This window comes from Rhyacophila brunnea, unplaced genomic scaffold (genome assembly GCF_057557595.1).
Source record: "Rhyacophila brunnea isolate RB1 unplaced genomic scaffold, BYU_Rbru_1.0 scaffold_2, whole genome shotgun sequence".
NCBI classification, from domain to species: Eukaryota; Metazoa; Arthropoda; class Insecta; order Trichoptera; family Rhyacophilidae; genus Rhyacophila; species Rhyacophila brunnea.
The window spans coordinates 970,994-996,462 of NW_028232859.1; the positions used below are offsets into that span (position 1 = coordinate 970,994).

The window sequence follows — 25,469 nt, forward strand, 5'->3', positions numbered from 1 at the left end:
TTATTATTTAATTTGAACAACATTATTACATTATTTGTGATTACTTTAACTTTATAACCATAGCAGATAAATGCACACCATCGGATAATTTTACTCAAAATAAGTAGGTAATTTTAACTGGCTATATCCTTAATTTTTAAATTTTTGTTTTTTATTGAGTTTGGCAAAATTATATTAATTTACGGATGGAAAAAAATATTTAAATTTTTCTCATATATACGCTTATGATGGCTTATGAGAAGACAGCGTGGTAAAAAAAATACTTCTTTATTGTCATGGGTATACGTACTGACGGGTAGGTAGGTAGGTACTTGCTTAGGTAGGTACCAATCTACGCAAACCAATATGGCGGTGGGAGAATTATTATTTAATATTAGTGTTGCCAATAACCTTTGGAAAACGTGGCGTCATCACTCATTATGACCAACATCATTTTTATTCTCACCATTTCCTTGCCCCCACTCCTTCAAGGAAGTGTCAAATATATGCAAAATTTAAATTGTGAAAAAAATATTAAAAAAGTGGGTAGATTTGAACCAATATAGAGTACATACCTACATACTACCAATTTTATTATTATTATTACTAAGTTTCTACAACATACCTACTAATTATTATTAATTTCTACTGAGTGTACTGATGGCAACTGAATTATAATTTATTTTGTTGCATTTATTATTAAAATCTTTTTCTAATTTACGTTGACCACCGTTAAAGCGATATTTGCTTTATCATCTGTTACCTGGAATAGTTCGGTGGAGCTGCACTCGTACCTATCACGGAAATGCGGCGGCGTCGTTCTCTGCCACTTAATATAAGAATACTTACATATAATTATAAATATATTATAAATATATATTTATATATTATATATATTATAAATACATATTTCGATGCTTATTTACCTACATTCTAAGGATTTGTTGGTGACTTCATAATAAATAGAAGATATTACTTCGGTACTCTCCTTAGGTAGGTACATATTATATTATATATTCGTTACACATATTATTATTATTATAAGTACGAAAACTATCCTCTTACTCGACATTTTTAACTGGAGGTGTCATCAACGCAAAATTGATTCAATTCACACAGAGACTTCGTGGGATACTATCTTCATTTTAAATAGTTTCGACGATACCTAAAAATCTTATTTTTATTTGTCACGGTGGAGTTTGTTCCTGCGTTACTATAATAATTATTCTCAAACTATTGAACAGTGTTTTTAATGGGTGATATAATATAAATTTTAAACCAACGTATTTGCACTGACATAATATTACCTAATGGGCAATTGAATAACATACAGATGAATAAAATTCACAATAAAATAAAACTACAGAATAATATTGTTCATTTCAAAATCCAAACGAACATTATTAACCAATGACAATATAAACATATTTTAAAGGAAAATACTTTTAATATTATTCTACAGAGTAGGTAAACGATAAAACTATGATAATATCATTGTTTATGAGATTTGTGTGATTAGATACCTAGTTCAAAGAATGATAACGTTATTTTTAGGTATAGGGTTTACAGGGAAGGAAATCGTTGAAAACGATGACAATGTGATAGAAAAAACTCAATGGTCTTGTAGTTTGAAATCTGTAACAAGAAATGGATTGCATTGCAAATACTCAGTAGAATTAGTGAAAAACTGAAAAATTAAGTTTGAAAATAGTTTTTTTGTCATTCAGTGGAGTATTTGAAGAGCAAATTTTTTAGTTTAAACTTTAACTATATATAGACAATTATTTGGAAAAATGTACCGAAAGTTGAATTTGAAGCCCACGGTTTTACCATTTCCCTGCTCCGACGCCATTTCTTCTTCAGCTTGCTGTTGGTGCAACTGTATTTTCTTAATTCGACGCCATTTTGAATTTAGTTACTATCGCCGATCGGCATATTTGGTCCATATACATGTATGTGGTAGTGCTAGTGCTCATGCTCATATAGTAAAATCTAGCCGAACAGTCAAACGTTCTGTGAGTCAAACATTTTGTTTAGAGGTTATACTTCTGCCGCCAACCTATTTACTTATATAAACAGAAAAAAATGCTAGGACTCGGAGCGAACGCTGGAATACCGGACAAATCATGGCAACCGCCGATCGCGATCTTCGAAACGACGTAAGCATTTCAATAAAATAAGTTTCTCGTCAGCCTGTAGGTATTGCTTAGGGCACGGCCATGGAAGTAGGGTAATCCAACCTACGGCTCACGTGCCACATAGAGCGTAGAAAATGATTATTTTTCTTATCCCGTCTCAAATGCGGCGGTCTAATTGGTAATAAATGTCAAAAACCTGTGTTACTTAATGTTTGTTTGTATGTTTGACATCCTAACGGTGCAAATACACGCCGAAAATTTTCTTGGTGTCTGATTACGGGGTAGCAAATGCCGTGGCTCCGAATCGCAAAATATACGCCAGCCCGATCGGCAGAAACCGAATTTTGTTGTTTCTGATATTTTTAATAACATTTTTCATATTTCCACTTTATATTTCTTGGAAATAACTGTTTTTTTCTTTGCTGGTCTGGAAGGTTGGGTTAGGCTTCATTCTTCCAGGAATAATGTTTTCGTATAATTCCACTGGTATTTTTGTTGAAAAGAAGGTAGCAAAGAAACTTGGAGGGACACTCACAGCTGTTTCTAGTGAACAAATATAACAGTCAATTTAATTCTGAGTATAGGGAATAGGGAAGAATTGGTGTAGAAAACCCTACAGTCTTGACCTCGTCTTTTGAGATGTTCATTATTAAAAAAATTACATTGCATGTAAAAATTGAAATTGAGCCTGTTAGCTTTTAAATTTTAGTTGTTTTTCCATTCAGATTCAGTACATGCACACATTAAATATATCAGAAATAATTATTATATTAACGTTATAAGTGCGGCACCGCACACAACCAATTTATTTTAATAACTACACATGTTTTAGCCACATTTTGTTAAACATGACAAGTTGATGGTTTATTAAAATTTCAGAATCAGTCGTTACTGCGAAGGCAAACCTGCGTAGTAACGAGGTTTTTAATTTCCTGAATATTTTCATAAATGGATCATCTGCGGTATTGCACTTACACCGACTATAGTTCCGACAACTTCTATTACTTATAATGTATTTGGTGTCTTAACTGCTTTAGTTTTAATTCCTATATGTAATCGGGGCCCATTTACAGAAAAATGGTAATCACATACTTAAATCATAGCTGAGACAGGCGAGGAGTAAAGTGAATTCGAAACTCTAAAATGGGGGTCAGGGAATTTTTTGTGAATTACAAAAATATATTTGTTCACATAATATTATACAAAGTGAGTGTTTTTCCTTATATGTATTCTGTAGTTTGGAAAACTCATAAGTAATTTTTAAATCAATGTTTATTGGAACAATTTTATGGTTTATAACATTAAATTAACTTTATGAAATAAAAAGAATGGGCAAAATTATCACACATTATGGAAGTAGAGAATTTCATTGGGAACATTTGGAGATAGATTTTGTGTAATTTTTGATAAAAATGGGGACTTTTTGATGTCAGGACAATTTCGATACCGTCTTTGGCAATCAACCAATTTCTGTAGTATGTATCTATTTATGTTCATGATATTTGAAATCTTTGTTCGCATATGTAGGTAGGTAGGTTTTCGCACACGGTGCCACTGTGCTTCTTTATCTACAATTTTGAAAGCCTTTGCAGCTCTTGACATGCAAAAAAACCACATTCGCTATGTTTTGAAATTCAAAGTCCACAACTTAGATTCACTTTGCTTATTAAATTATAAATTATTGTCCAATTTTATTTATATGTTTATTGAGCTTTCTTTTTTTCTATCCCAGTTCACCGATCTCTGCTCTGAAACAGTTTACAAATCATTTAGGAGTCTGGATTGGAATGAATGTCTTATTTGTGTGCAGAAAATTTATTCAAAATATATATGAGTACGAAACTGAATAGGGAGATAAGTGTCGAAAAGAGCCGTATGCTGAGTTAACTATAGTGTAAATACGTATGCATAAAAGAGAAAGGGGACGAGCCAATTCAACGCCACTGGATGTCGTAAAGAAATTCACATACAAAGTTGCCCAAAACTTAATCTTCTGGCTCTCCTGAAAAGCAGACTTGAGTGCCTTTTCCTGTTGCACACAGAAATGAGAGTGAATTCAGCAAATTATATATTGTTTTTTTCATTATTTCTTTCATTGTAAGAATGCATTTAAAAAAAGTATTTCCAAACGTTCGGTAAGAATCTACCGAACAACAATGAGCACTATTTTTAATTCAAGGGCATGGGGTGTCTTTGAGTGCTAGGTATTAGTCTGAAAAATTTCTAGGTGTCCAGAAATCAATATTTCATGATCGCATAAAATTATTATTGTAAGAGATTTCTAGGATTTCCAAAGACATGGCATCATTATGACATGTTATACATCTTTTCTGCAAGATGTAGGCCTACAGATTAGACTTGACTCCCAAAGATACTCAAAATTCTTCATGTTCGTCCTTTATATTATTATTGAGGCATGTAGATCCTTCACATCATTTTTTTTCTGTACGTAAGTCTAATGGTCTAAAAATCATCATTCCCACACATTCACATCACCATAAATAATAATTTAATAAATTTGTATTGCTGACTATAAAACAACTGCGCATTCACTTAAAAAAATATATCTTTGATTATTCATTATTTAATTGCCATGTTAATTTAAAAAATAAGAAGACACTAAATAGGTATTATATTGTATGCATGTGCATCCATTTATTCTATTAACCACTGATTAAACAATCATTGAATTATTTAAAGGTTAAATTAATTATTAATCTGTAATGAAATTGTTCAATTTATATTGTGATGCTTTCATACTTATACCATAAAATATGGCAACTATTTTAATTACCCAGCGAGACGTTGCCTTGCACATGTAAGATTTTTGTATCCGTCATTGTATTTTGATATATTCACGGCTTTCAACATTATTTCAATTTTACATTCCACCTACATTCTATGAATTTTAAAAAAAGGAAGTTTGACAATAAAATCAAAACATCCTGCGAGGGTGGATTTAGTAAAGTTTATATTATTTAAGATTTGAATTTAAAAAATGAAAGAAGCCAATAAGTACCTTCTCGAAGTGATTGGTGAATTTTTATTTATCTGGAAAGTTCAAAACCATCAAATGTCTTGTTATTTCCTTAGAAATAATCAGCTGAGGGGGAGGGTACTTAATGGAATTTTAATTCTAATCGATTTCAATTTTGATGAGACATGCGAGTAATTTATTTTAATGTACATTTCAGTTTTTCAATGCCTATGCCTGGATAAATTCTTTTCTTCCCAAGAATGTCCTTTTGCAATCTTTTATAATGTTTATTTTGTACGTGGGTCCTCGGACTCAGATACCTGTATCACTCATGAGTGAGTGCATAGTGCATGACAATGCGCAAAAGGCGAAACCTGCGACAGAAATAAATGATTCAAGTACAAAACTTAAATCGATTAGGATTTATCTGTTATATTTCTAAAATGTAAATACTTTCTGAAAATGCAAACGTAAAATATCTTTGGACAGGATTTAAATCGGTCGTTTCGATTACGAGGGCAAGATATTTGCATACTCTATTTGACTAACCCAAAGTTACAAAAGGAAAAAGGATAAAGTAATTTCGAATTTAGATTGTACAGCCATTTAGAAGACATTAGATTCATTAGAACATTGTGCAGACTAAGATTTGACAAAAGTTTCTTTGTGAATAATCAATAAAGTATTGAAATAGTCAACAAAAACCTAGAATACCTAGTAGTGGAGTGGATGGGTATTGGAGAATTTGAATGTGTATAATGTGCCACAGCCAAATGACATTGTATGCTCCTTAACCCATTCAAATTTGTGATGTCCATGTTCATATGCTTAATCTTAATTCAATCTGATTGTGATTGTCATTGTCATTGTCACAGGTGATTCGAGTTAAATTCAAAACCTAGTTTACTGAAGAATTTAAGTGAATGAAAATAAATTTCATGTTTCAGTTGTGGTTGTTATGATTTCCATAGAATCACAATGACATTTTTGTCCAAGTTGAAGAAACTTTAGATAGATGAAGAAGAGTGTCTAATTAATTAATGTGGGGGAGATTATTACAGTACACAGAAAGATTGCTCAGTTTAAAGCGACAGGCGCAGGCACATAATATTTTTTTATAAAATTTTCACATTTTCCTGTTAATTTACCAATAAAATTGGCAAATTTAAAAGGATCGATCGCCTGTCGGCAGATGATCACATGCACACCTCCGCGGCTCTGTTGTCTGTTTGAATTGTTCAGTCGTCGGCGGGGCGAGGGTCCGGTCACATATGCTGTTTTAAAATGAAGGAATAAATTGATTTGGTGGGTGTTTTTCAGGTGCTGAACGCGCTCTTACGGTCTTACCCGAGCGTGTGATTTGAAATGAACGGTTTGAACGGCGCCATGGAAGAGAACACGTCCGCCGCGTCCTCGCCGGAATCCTCGCGTTCGAGCGCCGGCCGCGGGACGCCGCAGGACGATGGCGCGCCTCGGAAGAAGCGCGACGACCCGCTCCGCAACTCCAACTCGGAAGACCGCACTCTGGAGAGCGAGCGCTCGCCTGAGTCCTCCAAGGAGCGGGACGAGGATGCCGAGTCGGACGCGACCAAACCCCGGTCTGGCGAAGCGGACCCCGCTGACGTCGTTCACAGCACCACCAATCTCGGGGAAACCGAGAACAGCAATGACAGCAACAGTGACAATAGTGAGCGCGACCACGCCCAAACAGTGAACAATTTAGAAAACGGTGACAAGAACGATTCGAATCTCGAAGCGGAATCCGTGAATAGTTCTCGTGCCAAAGACAAAAGTGAGCGTGGCACCGAGGATGAATCGGATGCGGAGGACGGAGGGGGAGAGGTGCACGAAATTCAGACCGATTCGGACGGCGAGGACGATGAGGTGAAGGCCGTCACCATGCACCGAGATGATTCCGATGAAATGGACACAGAGGAGGACACCACCGACGAGGAAGATTCTGACGTCGAGTTCGACGAGGTCACCAGCGGCATGGACGAAGACCCGGTCAGTATCAACTCTGACTCCGATCCCGAAGTCATAGGAGACGACGCAGCCAAAAACAGCAAAGGCCCCGTGAAAAATGCCGACTCTGAAGTGCACCTCGTGGACGACCTCTCCAATCAGGGGGAGGAGAAGGCCAAGGGCGATGAACTTAAAAACGGGAAGCAGAAACCCGTCATCCACGAAATACTCAGCGACAACGAGGACTGCATTCTCCCTGACGACGTCAAGGAAATATCTGCTAAGAAGGCGCAGGAGGTGGAAAACCGGAGACGGAGTTCCAGGAATGTCGGCAGGCAGAGCTACAAAGAGCCCGACGAGGAGATAGCGGAGAACGGCGGTGGGGAGTCTGACCTCGAAGAGGTCGTCAGAGATCCCCTTGACCACAAAGCCCTCATCAATAACTCAAATGTCACCAACGACACCAAGAAGCTATTTGAATTCGCTTCCAAGCAAATAGGGAAGGCTTCCTCCATCAACTTGGTTCCCAGACAGCAGAAGAAGCCCAGCGTCAAAATAGTCGATCCTGTTTCGATAATGGCCTCGCTGCCGGGACAGCTAACCAAAGCTCCCTACTCGATGACGCCAGTTAATGTGTCCTCGCCGCAGGCTCTCTATCAGAGCATAGCATCTAGGGGGACCACTGTCACCCCCATGTCTGCCAAGGCGACCGGTGCAGTCAACACCGTTGCGCCGGCGCCTCCGATAATTCTTCCCTCCCTGACTGATGACATGTTCGTGGTGGAGGCACCCTCGTTCATCGTGCCCTACGTGTACGAGAAGCCTTCAGTCAGACCATTCAAAGAGTTCGTTGACACTCTCGGCAAAGAACTTGAAGAACTGAGGCTGAAGAAGGAGCAGGCAAGAATGGAAAAAGAGAAAGAGCTACAAGAGAAATTGGAGAAGGAGAGGAAAGAGAGGGGCGTGGAGGAACCGCCCAAACCGGCAGAGCCCGTTGAGAAGATGGATTGTGATGACAGCAAAAACCAAGAGACCGTGGCAGAGGTGGATAAAGATGATAGTACCAAGGACACTGACAAGAAATCTCAGAAGAAAAGGAGGAAACGGGGAGATGACGATGATGCCTCTTGGGACGGAGAGTCCTCCTCCGACTCAGATGACGAGAACATGAGTGATGACGATCAGCCCAAAACCGTTATCATTAAAGAGAAGGAGGATGACTCTGTCGTGGAGATAAAAGATCCCGTGGTCGCCGACCCATTCGTCGACCCCAAGGCCGGGGTCAAATCTGACAGCTATTTCGAGAACTCCTTAGGCAAGTTCTTCATTAATATAGGTGGCAATCTTGTCCAGGAGTATGTCCAGAATGACTTGCTCCGGCAGCAGAAGCGCAAGCTTCACGCTGAGAAGAGAACCGGCTCCGGAAACCCCAAGGGAACCGAGACCGCCATCAATTCGCTCATGAAGAATCTGGAATTCAGCAAAGAGAACAATGCGCCCTACAAGTTCCAGCAGAAGAAGTGCGAGTTCTGCAGCTTCAAGACAGAGTCAGCCTTGGCCATGGCCCACCACATGGAGACCCCGCACATGAAGAACAACGTTTACAAATGCAATTTCTGCGCATTTGAAATTCGCAGTCCGCATGATATTCTTTATCACATGGAGGCGGAACACAACACCAGAGGCCGCCTGGAGAGGGCGCCCGCCTACCACCAGTGCGCCAACTGCCCCTTTGAGGATAATGGCAAAGGGAAGCTGGCCCGCCACCTTGTCGCATGTGCCAAGAAATTCAAGCCCGACTACAACCTGTCACCGCCTATTGAGTGGGAGCCTCCTGCCAAGATTCCCAAGGTCACCCGAGCGCGGCAGCACGGAATGATGAACAGCTACCAGGCCGCCTTCGCCAAGGCCCAGCCTTCGGGAGCCCGCCTCCCCCACCCCTCACAGATGCCGATGATGGGTGCTGCCGGCCAGATGTTTCGGGGTCGGGGTAAGCCGCCCTTCGTGCCTGCGGGCAAGCCGGTGCACGGTGCCCCTCTGGTCCGGGAAGGTGTCATGTACCGCTCGAACACCCCCCAACAGGTGCTATCTCAGGCCAATTATCAGCTTCTGCCGGGGCAAGGGGGTGCGAAGGCGGGCGCACAAATCCCAAAGGCCCTGCAACATCAGCCGTCCATTTCCATCACCCCCCTGCCTCGCTCCGCACAGCCCCCGCCCTTGGCGCCTATCGCGGCTGCAGCCGCTGCGTCGCTCGGCTCAGCCGGGAAGTCGTCATTCGTTATCTGTGAGATATGCGACGGCTATATCAAAGACCTGGAGCAGCTGCGTAACCACATGCAGTGGATCCACAAGGTGAAGATCCACCCCAAGATGATCTACAACCGGCCGCCCCTCAACTGCCAGAAGTGCCAGTTCAGGTTCTTCACAGACCAAGGGCTGGAGAGGCATTTGCTTGGGTCGCACGGTCTGGTCACCAGCTCCATGCAGGAGGCGGCCAACAAGGGCAAGGACGCGGGCCGCTGTCCCGTGTGCGGCCGCGTCTACCAATGGAAGCTGCTCAACCACGTGGCTCGTGACCACAGCATGACCCTCAAACCGGCACACCTCTCCTATAAGTGCACTGTCTGCACGGCCACTTTCGGGATGTACAAGCAGTTTGAGAACCATGTCTACTCCGCCCACAGTGTGGTGGTCAAAAGGGAGATCGATAAGAATAAGGGTGCGGCAGCGGCCGCCGGCTCTTCCAAATCGCAGAAGGTCAATGATGACGCCAAGAACGCCGTCGGCAAGACCGCCAAATAATGGACGCCGTCCGATCTCGACGGTCCCATCCCGTGCGCACGTTCCAGGGGCGCTCTCCAGCCTTTCAATTCTGAAATCACCGTCTGACCCTGAATAATTATTTACCTTCGAGTATAGTGAACACCCCCCGTGCCGTTCTCATCAGTTTAAGTTACTAACGGACGAAAGTAGAGTGGCTGTGAAGGACGAATGCGGGCTGGCGACATCCGTACTCTTATATTGTTGCGGGTACCGAATATCACCCCGAAAGCTCGTGGACGTGAGTGAAACTTTTGGACTCATAAGTTTCACAATCTACGGCGGTGGGGGTTTTGTATTCGACAATCTCCGTTTCGATGGCATTTCACAATATGATGTCTGGAGGGCGACGGAATCGATGAGCGTTCCGGCCTCTCTCACTGCAGGCGTGCACTTGAGCGGAGAGTCACTTTTGTGTTTTGTTACTACGGCCGATTTATCCTCCTATAGTGCCTATTCCAAAGATGCAAGAGTGCGCGAAGGAAATTTTGATCATGCATATTTTTGTATCCGTATTATTGCCAGGTTTTCGTTGTACGTATTTCATTAAGTAGCCGATCTCTTTTTAATGCTAACGCATGTTGAAATTTTTTATTTTTATAACGGCGGAAAATTGAATGCCGTCAATTGGGATCACCGGAAACGCTATGATCGGCGTTTCGGTCGTTTCTACAAAGTATGAAAAGAAAAAAATCATCGACACCGATGAACCACTAGTAAAATTGAAATACCTTATTAGTTCAATCGATATAATTATGACTTTCAATCGTATTGTAAGTTTTTTTTGTATTGCGGAATAAAATCATTGTCAGTATACAAATGCAGGTCTGCCGGGCATCTTTCGTTCTGTGAGTCCTCGATCGAATCGCTCACGATACTTATGAACTGGCACTCGTGCAGGTGCTAATTACATTTTTGATTGCGAATAATTTTTAGGCGTGTAAGTCTCACCGAGCTTACTTACAATCATGATACCCGTATACTTAATACGATTGCATTGATTTAATATCAACGTTAATTAGATTATTTTTAGTTCACGTTTGAAATCATAGGTTAGGTTAGGGTTGTTTTTTAGCTGAATTTATTTCGTAAATAATAGGAGTTACGACTAAACGGGCGTACTCCATTATGATTCCTTATGTTTCTTCCTAAAATGATCAATTTGAAGAATAGCCGAGGGAACGGTACGGTGCCTAGCAGACGTGCACCACAAATCGATTACGTACTGCAAGAAATCACTCATAGCTGGTTACAATATTAAGAAATTTCAATAGGTACGCAACGTGTGAATATATTTTCTGTTCCTAGTTTTTTGTTTGCGGACTGTTGCAGGTAAAATTAAAACAAAAATAGAAATTTATTTAATTTTAAATTAATGAAAATCAAATTTTACCGCAATCAATGAATGATAAAACAATTGGTGCGTGTGGTAATGATAGGATTAACAAAGCCCATTATGCGGTGACATTTTGCAGTACGATGGAAATTTGAGGAAGTGTACCATCGATAGAAAGGTGCAAAGTGCCGAGAGATTTATAAGTCGGCAAAAATGAATTCTGCTTATAATAATTGTGAATGTTTTAATTGACATTCACGTGAAAAAAATACAGTACCAGCCGGCATATTACTGTTTGGCTAAAAAATGCAGAACAGATAAGTTTTGAGATTCGGTCAGTCAGCATTGTGCGACCCCCGTAGGACATTCCAATTCAATGTTATTGAGCATCCGGCTCTGCAAGTTTTTCAATTCAGCGGGAGCAGGCACCTTGCAGCTTTTTGTTCGATGGCTTTGCATAATAGATAATTATATTGATATAATTATTGTTGTAAGGGGTAATCAATACGTCATCTGATTTAGCATTAAGTTAGTAATTTTAATGATTATAATTTTATTTTGTAAATATACCTATGAATCATGCTTTTCATTAAAATTGTAATTGTCACCAAGAAAATACTTTTTTTTTTCAGTTTTCATGTGTGTTATATATCGTTATGAAGTTTAGCCCGTCTGTCGTCTGTATTGTTTTTAATTAATCCATATTATGATTACATAGCAGCTGTTACTAATGCTACCTCGAAATATGACGATACAAGTATATTATATTGCTGTAAAGTATAAAAAAGGAGAGCGAGCGGGAGACGCAGAAGTATTTTTTGGCAAGCAGGCCACATTACCATCGTCAGGTTCGGAGCGGTTAAAGGGCCAAACATCCCCAGCCGATTTAAATTGAAAACATTCTGTATACATCTCCAATTTGTATATATATTATATTGAAATCAATAAGTATAATAATTAATGTTATGCACTCAACAGAGATGTATTATCTCCAATGCCGAGGGCACGATTGTCGCGTTGTCTTTGCATTTAGGGACCGACAATGAAGACGGCGGTGGTGGTACACTGTCTGCTTTACACAAAACACTATTTCACGACTCGTTAATCTCCCAAAATGGCGATCAGTTGTGTAGTTTATTAATCATAAGTATGTAAGGATAAACATAATTCCGATTAGCGTCAACAGTGACATCTGTCTCTCAAATTCTGAATATGTACTGCCAATTTGTGCTCTTAACAATATTAATTTGAGTTTGAAACAGCTGAATATTACCAAACAAATTGCATCGGTGAAATCTTATCGCGATATAATATATGGAGGTCTATTTTTATGCCTAATATATAATGAACATAATAATTAAGTAAGTAAATTTGTAAGTGTAAATAGTGCAGAAATCGTATACTCCTAGTAAACTTATTTATTGATTAGCAAAATAAAAATAATACATTACCTACTTTAAAATATTTTTAATTTTGTGATGTTATCTCAGAAATGTTCTAAGATTTTTTTTGTTAATCTTCACATTGTCTACCTTTAATTGTTTTTAAATCAAACCAAACCAATCTATAATGCATGAATGCGAATGTAAAAAAAGCTGAAGACATTTTGCAAAATACTAATTATAAAATGGCCGATGGCTGTAATATTGTTTTGTATTATAACATTGCGTTGACAGGCATCCGGTTCCGGCATGTGTAGTTGAAAGCGCTTAGTATTCCCGAATAGTAAATCGAATTTGATTTAAACTGAAGTAGGTATGTTAGGTTTAAATCTATATAATGCGGATGTGCTGCGTGCTGAGATTTCATTGATGCAGTTCTCCCTTTACCCGACAAAGTACATTGAAACATGCACCAAGCGAGGTGAACTTCGCAATTGAATGTATTATGAACTATAGTTCAAAATAATATTGTTCTATAGACAGTATCGTAAACTTATAACTAACTGAATTGTATTAAAAGTAATATAAGTGTAAACTTTGTTAAGATATCATTATATTGCAAATTTAATATAGTATGTTGTGGAGAGTTTGTTTGCGTTTAAATGTTGATTGGTATGTATTAATAAACCCTCTGAAAGGACATTCTTAAATATGTTTTTTTCTATATCAACCGATTTTAGAAGAATGTTTTTGATATTCGCTTTACTCGATGGATTGAAATAAAATTCATAAGAGAAAAACATGTTTGCCTTTTAGTTTTGTTACACATGACATTTTATTTTTTGATAGGCAATCAATGGAGCAAGATTTACTTGTGGGTCAAATTTTATTTTTTTACAGTATTTTATTTTATTATTTCAACTTTTGCAATAACCCTATGACAAGGTGGACGGTAATGTTAAGCTAATCTTTCTGAATTACTTAAAAGCGTTCTGTAATCTCGCAGTACTGCTTAGCCTTAGATTAAACCTTAAACGAACGAGAGGATATTTTCAGTTGTCGTTTTTAAAAAGATTTCATCAATCCACCAATATTAATTTTTTTTCAATTAGAAGAATCAATTTAAAGAAATGTGTGTTGTAATAACAATGTAGAACAAAAGGGTATTGTTATTTATGTTATAGTTCTATGGTTGGGGTACAAAACTAAAAGTCATGAAATTTCGTTTTATTATGGATACGATAAAGGCACATAAGTAATTCAAAGTCTAGAGAATTTTATATTCCAAATAAGGGTGAAAAAATAGGTAAATCACTAGTGTGTGGTAAAGGTTTCATTGGATTCAATTTGCGACATTCTAAAGATTGCACTGCTGTGTAGGAAAAAAAAAATACTGAAAAACCTTTTTAGATTTATGTTTTTGTTCACCCCGGCCGTAGAAATCATAAAATTTGTAATTATTATGTACCAAACTGATGTTTTTTTGGAATGCATTCGGAAGGGCTAATAATAGATTTTATTCCATCTTATTTCGTTCATTTTGAAATGGACTGCGGATGATCGAATTTAAAATGTTTCGAATATCTGCCAATTCTCTGGTATACGTATTGGATGTAGAAAAGTGTATCTATCATAATGTAATAAATTAAAAGCAAAACATAACTATAAAACTGTATCGATTACGAGAAGTCAATTTTTGTCTGATGGAAAAACAATTATTTTCTTTGCAGAAGATTTATTTAGTATTTACGGTAGAAATTACAAATTTGCACTGTAAACGATACGATAACTAAAATTCTGTGTTGCGTCTTTAGTTCAATATCATTTGTGGGTTATTTTTGTCTAAATTATAATATACCGGTGCACTGAGTGAACGCATGTTTTTTTCATTTCCTCTAAAATATAATTAACATAATTTTGACAGTTACGAGTTTAGAGAAAAGCATGATTTGATTATTATTATGTAACTTAATGATGGCAAAGTAAACTGGGTAAATGATGATTTTTTTATGGGAAATGAACAAAACACTGGATTGTCATTTTAAATTTTAATTACTAAGTTATTTCATACTTATGTTAATATATAGGTTAATAATTATACTATGTGGAGTCCTCTTTTTATCAAAATCGTTAATGATGTATTTCAGATATTCCCAGAAATAAATGTCTTTCAAAAAACACTTATTCAACCATTTTCTTTTATTAATTAATTGAACTGCCATCAACATGGTAGAACTCCACGATATTTCAAGAATAATTACTATTTTGAAAATAAAAATACACGTATTTTGTATTCACATTTCGATGACTTCCTAGTGCTGATTTCGTCCCATAACAATATGTAGTATACAATATAATCACCATTACTATAATAACCCCTTCAATATTTTGTAATGTAACACAGATTGAACATACCCATTGACGGATCGAGCGATGTGTCTAAATAATGGGTTATCAATGCCATCTGCTAGTAAGACTTTCAAAAGAGATTAGAAAAATTGAAATGGGTAGAAATATTGACCTATGTTACGAGGGTGGGTCAATAATTCCTTAGAAAAAAGCATTAAAACAGTTTTTATTTTTGTATTTTTTTTTTATTTCTCAACATAATCTCCTTGGAGCTCAATACACTTGGTTAGACGTTTCTCAATTTTTTTTAAACCGTCAGAAAAATAAGTTTTCGGAAGGTCCTCAAAATAAGCATTTGTCCGATCGATGACTTCTTCATTTGAAAAAAAACGTTGTCCACTTAGCCATTTTTTTAAGTTTGGGAAAAGGAAAAAGTCACTGGGGGCTAAATCTGGCGAATACGGTGGGTGGTCGACCAATTCGAACTTCAATTCTTCAATTTTAGCCATTGATCATAAACATGTGTGAACACGGGCATTGTCCTGATGAAAGAAGATTTTTTTCCTGTTTAAATGAGGCCGTTTTTCATCAATTTCGTTTTTTAGCTGGTCCAATAAAGATGCATAATAATCCCCTGTTATTGTTTTTCCTTTTTCCAAATAGTCAACGAAAATAATTCCACGTGCATCCCAAAATACAGTAGCCATTACCTTACCAGCTGATTTTACGGTTTTCGCCTTCTTTGGACATGGTTCGCCTTTCGCAATCCACTGCTTTGACTGTTCTTTCGTCTCGGGAGTATAGTGGTGTATCCATGTTTCATCTACAGTCACAAAGCGACGAAAAAATTCATCCGGATTGCGTTGCATGAGCTACAACAGGGCTTTAGAGGCCACCACCCTATTGCGTTTATTGTTGACTGTGAGCAAACGCGGCACCCATCTTGCAGAAATATTTTTCATGCCCAATTTGTCATGTAAAATAGAAATGACGCTACCTTTTGAGATCCCTGTAACCTCAATTATCTCACTCAACTTTAATCTTCGGTCACTTAACACCATATCGTGGATTTTATTGATCATTTCTGGTGTAGTCACCTCTACAGGACGTCCTGAGCGTGGTTCATCCTTTGTTGATGTACGACCACGTTTAAATTCATTTAACCAGTTATAAATAGTTGCAAGTGAAGGAGCAGATATGCCGTGAACTAAATCCAACTCATTTTTTATTTCCTTTGCTGTTAACCCTTTTATATTAAAATGTTTAATAACAGCTCTAAACTCAATTTTCTCCTTTTTTTTGTAAACAAGCAAATTTTTTTTTTAAATGTACGAGAAACACAACAACCCGACCAATCTGATTGAAACTTCGCAGCATACTGAATCGGTAGTGCCGCTGCATGAAAACAAACCGCTTACAGTACTAGTCGCGCCACCTGTCTGCTTTTCTAAGGACTTATTGACCCACCCTCGTACTTTCAGTGTTTTGAATTAGGCGGTATTTTGAAGGTTGTAATACAAAAATATATTAAATAAAACAGAAATTGAATTTTCAATCTTATTTAGGTTTGCACATGGCAATTGATCTCCAACGCTGTCCAAATTTGTTAACCTTATCGCAGGTATAACATGTTATTGATCGAGTTTAGAATTAGGATACTTCCTATCAATTTGACTTTGACAATCACTGAATGCTTATGTAGAAATTGCATTAACAAAATATGTATGTATGCTCTGCTCTCTTCAATGCTCATACATGACGTGTACGAATTTTGTTTACAAATCTGCCATGACTCGCGACCCCTTTTCTCTTCTTATTCTCGATGGCACCAGACTCCAAGATAGCGGGGTCTATAGTCTGACTAACAAAATCACTCTTGTAAAAGTTGTCCATTTTAAGCTATATATTATTTTTATTAAAAATCTGTCATTCAGACGGAAGATGATAAAATTATGTAATTTATTGGAGGTTTCCGATTTAACACTGAATGCACTCCATGAAACAAAATGATATGGTGTTGTATAAAATATTGATGTTTTTAGCTCATGGGCAGTCATAAAAATATATACCTACATGATAATTTTCCTATATAAATTATCACTACTGCCATCTGTTCTATTACCTTGAAAACTTTTAGTGCTTCAATAAAATTTTACAAAATATCAACTTTGTATAATAGGCTCATCTACATAGATAGCTGTAATGAGGGGATTTTGTAATATTAATATGTAATTTATTGAAACTGGAATTTGAAGAATCTTCTTTTATAATAATATAGACCAACATTCTAAATTCTCAGATCAAACAACTTTTTCCATTATGATTTTCAAATTATTTCAAAAAAAATTAAACAGGCGGAAGGAATAGATATATCCATGTTCTTGTTTGAGGGTTTTGAGTTATGTACTATTGCATTGATTACATACATATTTAAGAAAGCTGCACCAAACTTGAAACTTGTTTGTGGATTTTAATTAGCCTTTATTATTATTACACACGACTCAGTTTCGAGAAAACATCACATGTCAATTTTGAAATGTTCATGTTATCTATCGTCAAATGTATTATTCGTATTCCTTCCTTAATCTGCTGCCCTAAGCATTGCGCAACGTGCTTAACGGTACGGTATGTCACAGCCAGTAGGACTAGTAAACAATGATGCAACTGAATTCCTCAATATGTGTTCTTTCATATAGCTGTTGGAAAAACTCTCTTCCCAAGTAGAATTCACTGTAGTTCTGGCTAGTTAATAGCTAAACACGCTTAACTTTCCCAATAAGTACTCCACTGCTTAAATGCAAATTAGGTTAAACGTTACTTTCAGCCGATTACTAAAAAGGTTTCAAGATATAAGCTTTTCCGAATTCTTGCGGAGCCCCTGACAGATCTCGCAGACCCGGTTGGGAATCGCAGGGCTAAACCGAGGATGTCACAACTTATATTCAAAATTGTAACTAGATAAGTTTACAGTATACCTGAAAAATAAACCTGTGTTGGAAAAGAAAGGTACGATATAAAAATAACAATCTACTGACACTGTTTCTCTTTCTGCTATTTGGTTTCTATATATGAGGCGTCTAATTATAAAAATGACAAGTCCACAATTCAATATTTTCGACAAACAACGGTTTTTATGTTTCAAGCTTCAATTATTTGTTTTAACATAAGATTATTTTTTCCGTTGTATGTCGAAAATTAGAACCAAATGGCAATTTGTTTCAGCCAATAAACTCTCGAATGTAATAAATATAGGCAAAATAAAATTGGACATAGCGCTTTTATTTGTACCTCACTTTTTAATTTATTTCGCATAAGGCACATATTTCCGTGGCACTGTCATGAGTTTACCAGATGCTACAGCATGGGAGACGCCCTTTTCAATATTGAACGTTCCCTTATTGGTTGACTTAAACACGCGCGAAATCAACCAAGCTTTAAATAATATGAAACACGGACTTGGCGCTTTTTGTACTAAGCCGAGACTTAAAATATTTTTTTTCGTAGGGTTATATCACGTTTTGGAATTTATAGATCAATATATATTGTGTAAAATTATACAAAGAATTCATGCCTATTTTTTTCTCGATTTTGACCAAATGTGGACTTACCGCTTTTTGGAATTAGACGCCTCATATATATAGCACTCATTGTGGGCAAGTTAATAGAGCGGTCGACTATGAAGCCTTGGGTCGCAGGATCGATCCTGCATCTAGTCAAATATATCTATTTTAGTTGTCTTTTTAGTAAAATATCTATTTTAAAAAGTCAAATTTAATATTTTTATGTTCAATAAATTACTAAAGATAAAACAATAACAAAACTCAATTTCAAGCCCTGTAAGTACGACTGGCTTAGCTTTCTCTTTCGGTCACCCGTTGCCTACCTTCCTCCGATAGGCATTCTTAACCACTGTCGCATAATACACTCAATGGGATTTCTGATAATAAAATAATACTTTGTCAAATAGTTAGTTATATAAGGTGTATTTGGGTTTTTTCAGAATGGGAGACGTAACTGTTGAAATGTATTGGAATCACGCCCCCAATACTTGCAGAAACTTCATGGAGCTGGTCAGACGAGGTTATTACAACAATACCAAATTTCATAGGTAAGTAAAATTTGCTAAATATGTTATATCTGACAAAGTATGACTAATAGAGAGGGTTTCAAGTTGTTTAATTTTGCGTGCGCTCTTGGACTCATTTACGTACGTATATTAGGTATATATTTTTTTAAAACACATAAATACATCATTAATTCTCAACAATACCCAAACATAATAAAATCAATATACAGATCCCGACTCACTGATACAAATCTAAAACAATGAATACATCCACATACATTCCAAAATAAGAAAAATTGATTGAAAAAATTCAATGCCGATCCCACTAACTATTTTTAAGGATTTCATATATATTTTTATTAATAAAAAATATAATTTAATATTTCTAATTAGGTACCTACCTACCTAGGTAGGTAAAAGGGTCAAATCATAATGTTGAAATTTGAGGCAAATTTGTTTAGGAACGATAATTTTGTTAAACTTATCTATTTGGTTGAAATTTTTAAAAATAGTGAATAAATCAATGCAAGGACCACTAATGCATTCACTGATTTAAAAAGACAAAGTGCAGGCATTCATTAAAAGTTGGGGCTTTGGAAATCAAAATTACAAAAAAAAAATTCAACATGTCTCCACTTTTAAACGATTTCTACACCAGATATATTGAAGCAAACAAAATCTATTTACTGAGTTATTGGTTAGTGTGCTAATGCACTTTTCACCGTATTTTATTAATAGTAAAAAAAAAGTCACCTCTCGGGGCCCGCGTCAGGATGTGGGGCCCATGATAGAATCCATTTGTCAATGAACAATGATGAATTTGGATTGACTACTATCGAAATTGATTGTGCTAATAAACAAGCACATTCATCGCATGAAAAACAAATTAATTTAAAAATGAATGTAACAAGTAGTAAAACCTTGTTTATTTTTAAATTTTTTTTCATTTTTGTGTTAGTAGGTACATTGTTGACTATTTAAAAAGGTGTCTGTATTATTTAATGAAATAAAGGGGGGGGGAGACGCCAAGATTAGATTTTTTTAAAAGGGAGGCGTAGTAACATAAAGTTTGGAAACCACTGCATTACGTTATCAACAATGATGATCGTTAGCATTTTTCTCTGTTATTATGAGCAACAATATATTATCGTTGGTTAGCATTCGAAGGGTTGTACTCAGGGCTTTTTTTTACAAAAAAAAGGTGCCGGAACTCACTTCATGTCAAGCTTTTTACTAAATAAAATTATATTCAAATGTCACTTAAATGAAATTTAAAGGAGCTATGCCACGAAGCGAACAAAAAAAGGTTGATTTTTACGATAATTTTTTATTTTAGTCAACAAAGCTACAGAAACAATAAAATACATACATTATATTTGAAATATATTGTACAAATAAGACTAAATTTAAAATATAATTGTAAATACATATGTAATGTATTTATTTATGAACTTTAATAAAAGTTTAGAGTGATTTCCAAAGTTTTTTCCAATTCTCGTCTGATACAACATCTCGATTCCTTTTCTTAGTGTTAGAGTCTAAGGCCGAATGTCTTCCTTTAAGTAACCACCTATCAACATATTTTGAAGGATCGAAAAGTGTCAAGGGTGGTCCCACGAGTTTGATGAACAAGAGTGCCGAAACTGTTTTAGTGTTTAACGAAGCTCTTGTTGGGGTAATAATAAGATTCATTTGCGAAAACCCCCGTTCACATTCACTTGAAGAAATGGGAATAGAATTCAGAGCATATACCAAACGCAAGAGTTTTTCAGAATATGTCTTTTCGAGAATGTATTCGCGAAATCCACGAATCATTTCTCGTTCATCTAGTTGTAGCCTGATCGAAATGTTTCTAATTTCCATCTCTCCAAATGTCAACCGATTATCAATGTCTTCAGGCCAATATTTTTGGTCAAGTACGCGAGCCCAAAGTGCAAACTCAACATCTTTATTATCTAGCAGCCTTTTTTCAATTGACGTTTTCAACGTGGAATAAAATATTTTCGGATCAATAGGAGGATCATTTTTAGAAACTTTTTCGTGAAGTAAAACTCCACGAAAATGCAGATTGCTTATAGCAGCTGCAGCACATTTATAATAGGGTCCAAAATTCTGTTTTCTTTCTTCAAAAACTTGAACGAGTTCATTTATTTTTCGATTTGCAATGTAAAGGTTCACATTGCGATTTTGTAGGTCCAAACTAAGTTCCGACAATTCTTGGAGAGCGTCGCACATCAATGCTAGATCCAATAAAAATGCTGTTGATGTTATTTTGTTCTTTAAGCCACTGTAAGTACACTTGTCATTTTTATCTCTTGTAGGGTCATTCATCGCTTCTTCAAAATGACGCACAAGGGATTCATAATTATTCCACACAGCCGAAACTGAACGAAAACTAGATGCCACCCATCGGGTACTTAAAACTCTTCCGATTTTCAGTACCTCAACGCCTAGTGATTCTGCACATAAATGCAACTCTCTATTATTTTTCGGCGACGCCTGGTATAAAACATAAAGTTTATCAATAAATGATTTGAATCTATTGATCCCTGAAATTTTCTTTACAACATCACTTACTGATAATTCTAATCTGTGATTAGTACAATGCCAAACTATAATTGAAGGAAATTTTTCTGTCAGAAATTTTTTAGCTCCATTTTTAGAACGTAACATCACAGCAGCGCCGTCGCATGCAACCGAAACTAAATATTTTTTAAAATATTCTTCTGTCATCCCATATAAATCAAGAGATTGGAGTAATGATTCAAATATTCCTTTTGCCGTTACGTCTTTAAGTTCAATCAAATCCAAAAACAAATTAATTGGTGAATTCATTCCAACACTTTCGACACAGCATCGAACATACACAATGAGGGTGGTTTTTTGGCTTATGGTGGTAGACTCATCAATTATCAAAGAAATTATATTTTTCGATTGAACAATTTCTTTGAAAACATTTTTTCTCATTTCATCACATATATGATTTACAATGTTAATACATGCGTTAGTGGAATGGAGAATATGACCCATTTCGATCCCATTTAGTTCTTGGAGATTAATTTCACTTTCAAACATATTGAATGATTGATTTTCCTTAGCTACTTTATATGCAGTTCGAAAAATGTTTGCTGTTATTACTTTTTCGCGAGATAACGATTTTAAAAAAGTATTTTCAATCTGCTTTTTTTTGGCTTCAGAAATGATTTTTAACGCTGCTTTGTGTGCAATAGATCCTCTGTGATCGAAAATTTTTTTTCGAAGTGACCCCAATTGTAGCTTCCTCTCTTTCCCAGAATACGTGATTTCATTATTGGCCCATTCTTTGGACATTTTCATTCCCATTGTCGTTTCAGTTCCAAGAGTTCCAACGTTTCTGCAAATTGTGCAGCCAAGTTTCATTTTGTGTACGTTCAACCATTCGTCTTTTGAGCAAAAATCGTTTTTTTGATCTAATGACCAGCAGTCTGGCCAATCGTTTTGAGTTCGACTTTGATTCCCGAGATCAGCTCGAGATGATTCAGGAACATTTACATGTACCGATATTTCCATATCTTCTGTCATCGTTTCTGTTACTGTTTTGAGCTTTTTATTTGCGGAATCGGCGCCGCTGCCGGTGGTTGAGAAGTAACAGGAAATTTTTTTCATATTTAAACTTGGGGTTGCACTAAATAATATATAAAATAGTTGCACAACACGTAATCGTAACACAAACTGACTAAACAAACGTAAATAACAATATACGCAGATGCCGCCATGCGATAAACGTCAAACTGTCAAAATCATAATACGCAAAGACATACGTATGAAGCTAGTTACATACGCAGGTTTGCTATTTAAATTATACGGTTACTTCACTAACACTAACACGCCAACATTCAAAATGGCTTCCACCTGTACCTTATTTTATCATTTTAACGAATTATTATTGTAATTACTTAAGCGCAAATATTTTTTCATTTAATTGATTTTGAAATAAAACCGTGAAAAAAGGTGCCGGAAAGCCGTTCCACCGCGTTAAATGGAAAAAAAAGCCCTGGTTGTACTTATCTTTATGAAAAAAAGTATGTACACTATTTTCTCATAACATTATTTAAATAATTATCTATAGATATGACGCATTAAACTCTAAATAAATTGACTGGTTCATCTTGTTAAATTTAGAATCATCAAAGACTTCATGATCCAGGGCGGAGACCCAACAGGTACGGGAAGAGGAGGTTCCTCAATCTACGGCCAGAAATTTGGAGATGAAATCCACCCCGAGCTCAAGCATACTGGTGCCGGCATCCTCTCAATGGCCAACTCGGGCCCCGACTCCAACGGCTCTCAGTTCTTTATAACCCTGGCACCGACCCAATGGCTGGACGGAAAACACTCCATCTTTGGAAGGATCCAGACAGGGATGAGTGTCGCCAAGAGGATTGGGCTTGTCGAAGTCGATAATGCCGATAAACCAGTCGACGACGTTAAAATTATCAAGGGATATATTCCCAAGGTATAAAATGAAAATTTTATGTTGTTTCCATGGTATCATAAATCTGTTTCCTGACTGAAGTTATTTTTAATTATGAATGCACACTGCAATTAATACGGTCAACGAATATTGATTTGTTTGTTCAATTACCTTTTTTCTTGTTTTTTCAATTATTTTTAGAAACATTTCTTTTCTGATTCTTATAGAAGAGATTAACACACTGTTTATGGTTGTGTTGTTACTGTCTGTAAAGTTATTAATGTCTTTAGACAAATAGAGACAACTTTGCTTTTCTTTCATACTTTAATAGTGTTATTGTAATAAATTAAAACTTATATGGGTTTACAACATTGACAAGAAAAAAAATATGCTATTATGATGTAATTTAACAAAAATCTAGTATAGTTGTACCAGCGAAAGTAATACATTGCAGCCTGCAACTTAGATTAATTAATTAGATTTATAAAAGACACTGGCAGTTGCCTCAAAATTTTACACAAAAAAATCTTGTGCAGTCGATTCCTAAATAAGAAAAATAAAACCAAAATTGGGATGGCATAGAGTCAAAAACTTTCTAGAGCTGGTCATTCATACCCGAAATTTTGCAGAGAAGGCTTTAACACTGAAAGAAATAATACCAATTTATTTCCTAATTCTCAATTATTGATTTTTTATTCAACTGAGTTATGTGCGTTCATCAATTTCTCACATTCATCCGTTCAAATGCACAGTTTGCTAAGAAACTTTTCTGGTACCTACTGCTAGATATGAAGATATCAACATGCTCTTCTATCTGTTTTACTGAATTTTTTATCTTACCATATTTTTCATACCGCAAATTCGTAAGACTGAGAACTGATATGTACAATAAATTTTCTGAGGGAGTTGTAATAATAAAATTTTGATAAAAATCCCAACACCATTTTAATATTATGTTTTTTAAACAAATTTCTTATTTCTATGCTACGGTATTGTGTAAATTTGAATGCATTGGAGGCATGACCATATCCATATAGTCCGACATAATGTTTGTATACATCTAGCTCAAATAGTGTTATACCTATCTCATTACGTATTAGGAATTCTTTTTAAGTGTGTTATTCAATAAATTTATCCATTTTTATACCTTTCCTTTAAGTCAAATAAAAAAATGAAATAAAAATAAACAATTTTTATTTTTGCCTGTCGACAAAAGAAATATCTGATATTGTCATATTATGATAGCATGTGTATTTCTTCAAAAGGTCTTTATGAAAGGTGAAAGATTAATCTTACGGTTGGTAGATTGAAGACATTCTCGAAGGGCAAGAGGCCATGCATGATCTGATCAATACAGTGACGTCCCTAGACAAAATGCCGCCCCATTTTTTTATCCAGTATTTTTTATCATTCTTTCATGACTCCAATATCGAAGAATTACCAACAAAATATATAGGTACCACTAAAACATACAAAGTTAAATTTATCCCCAAATGTAGTGGCTTCTTACATGCATTTTTTCGATACATTAATTATTTACTTTGTCTTGAGGAATTAAGGGGATCCGTGTCGCTTTTCTTCATAAAACTTGGCAACATTTGTAATGATATTTTTAGTCTGAGATCGCAAAGGTTTAGGCATTATTACATCTATAATCGATATACTGACAGCGCAACCTTCGATACAGACTAATACCGTGGACCAGGAGCGGTAGGTGGGATACTTTGTAAGAAGAGGGTGCATCTTTAGTTTCGATTTCCTGTTAAACCTTTTAATGTTAATTAATACATTTTGTGTCCAACTAGTGAGCTGATTTTTTTAATGGAAAGATATTTTTGTAATTAAGTTTAGGTACTTAGCTATTTCTATATACTTATACCAAATAATTCTCCTCGATTTGCCGCCCCCAAGCGACGCTCAATCTGCCTACCCCTAAGGGACGTCACTGGATTAATATTGTGGACACGTAAGGTTGTATGATCTTTGAAATTGATAAGGTGTTGC

General features: G+C 36.2%; 2 protein-coding genes across 2 annotated transcripts; both read left to right on the plus strand.

Annotated features, from left to right (window-relative positions):
• Positions 1-1,899: 1,899 nt before the first annotated feature.
• MEP-1 (zinc finger protein MEP-1) lies at positions 1,900-11,818 on the plus strand. Its single transcript, XM_085946837.1, has 2 exons — positions 1,900-2,138; positions 6,415-11,818. The coding sequence occupies exon 2, from the start codon at positions 6,460-6,462 to the stop codon at positions 9,859-9,861; it is 3,402 nt and encodes a 1,133-aa protein (XP_085802963.1). The 5' UTR covers positions 1,900-2,138; positions 6,415-6,459; the 3' UTR covers positions 9,862-11,818.
• Positions 1,900-24,655, plus strand: Cypl (peptidyl-prolyl cis-trans isomerase-like 1 Cypl). Its single transcript, XM_085946838.1, has 3 exons — positions 1,900-2,138; positions 18,947-19,054; positions 23,174-24,655. The coding sequence occupies exons 1-3, from the start codon at positions 2,065-2,067 to the stop codon at positions 23,511-23,513; spliced, it is 522 nt and encodes a 173-aa protein (XP_085802964.1). The 5' UTR covers positions 1,900-2,064; the 3' UTR covers positions 23,514-24,655.
• The last annotated feature ends 814 nt before the right edge of the window (positions 24,656-25,469 follow it).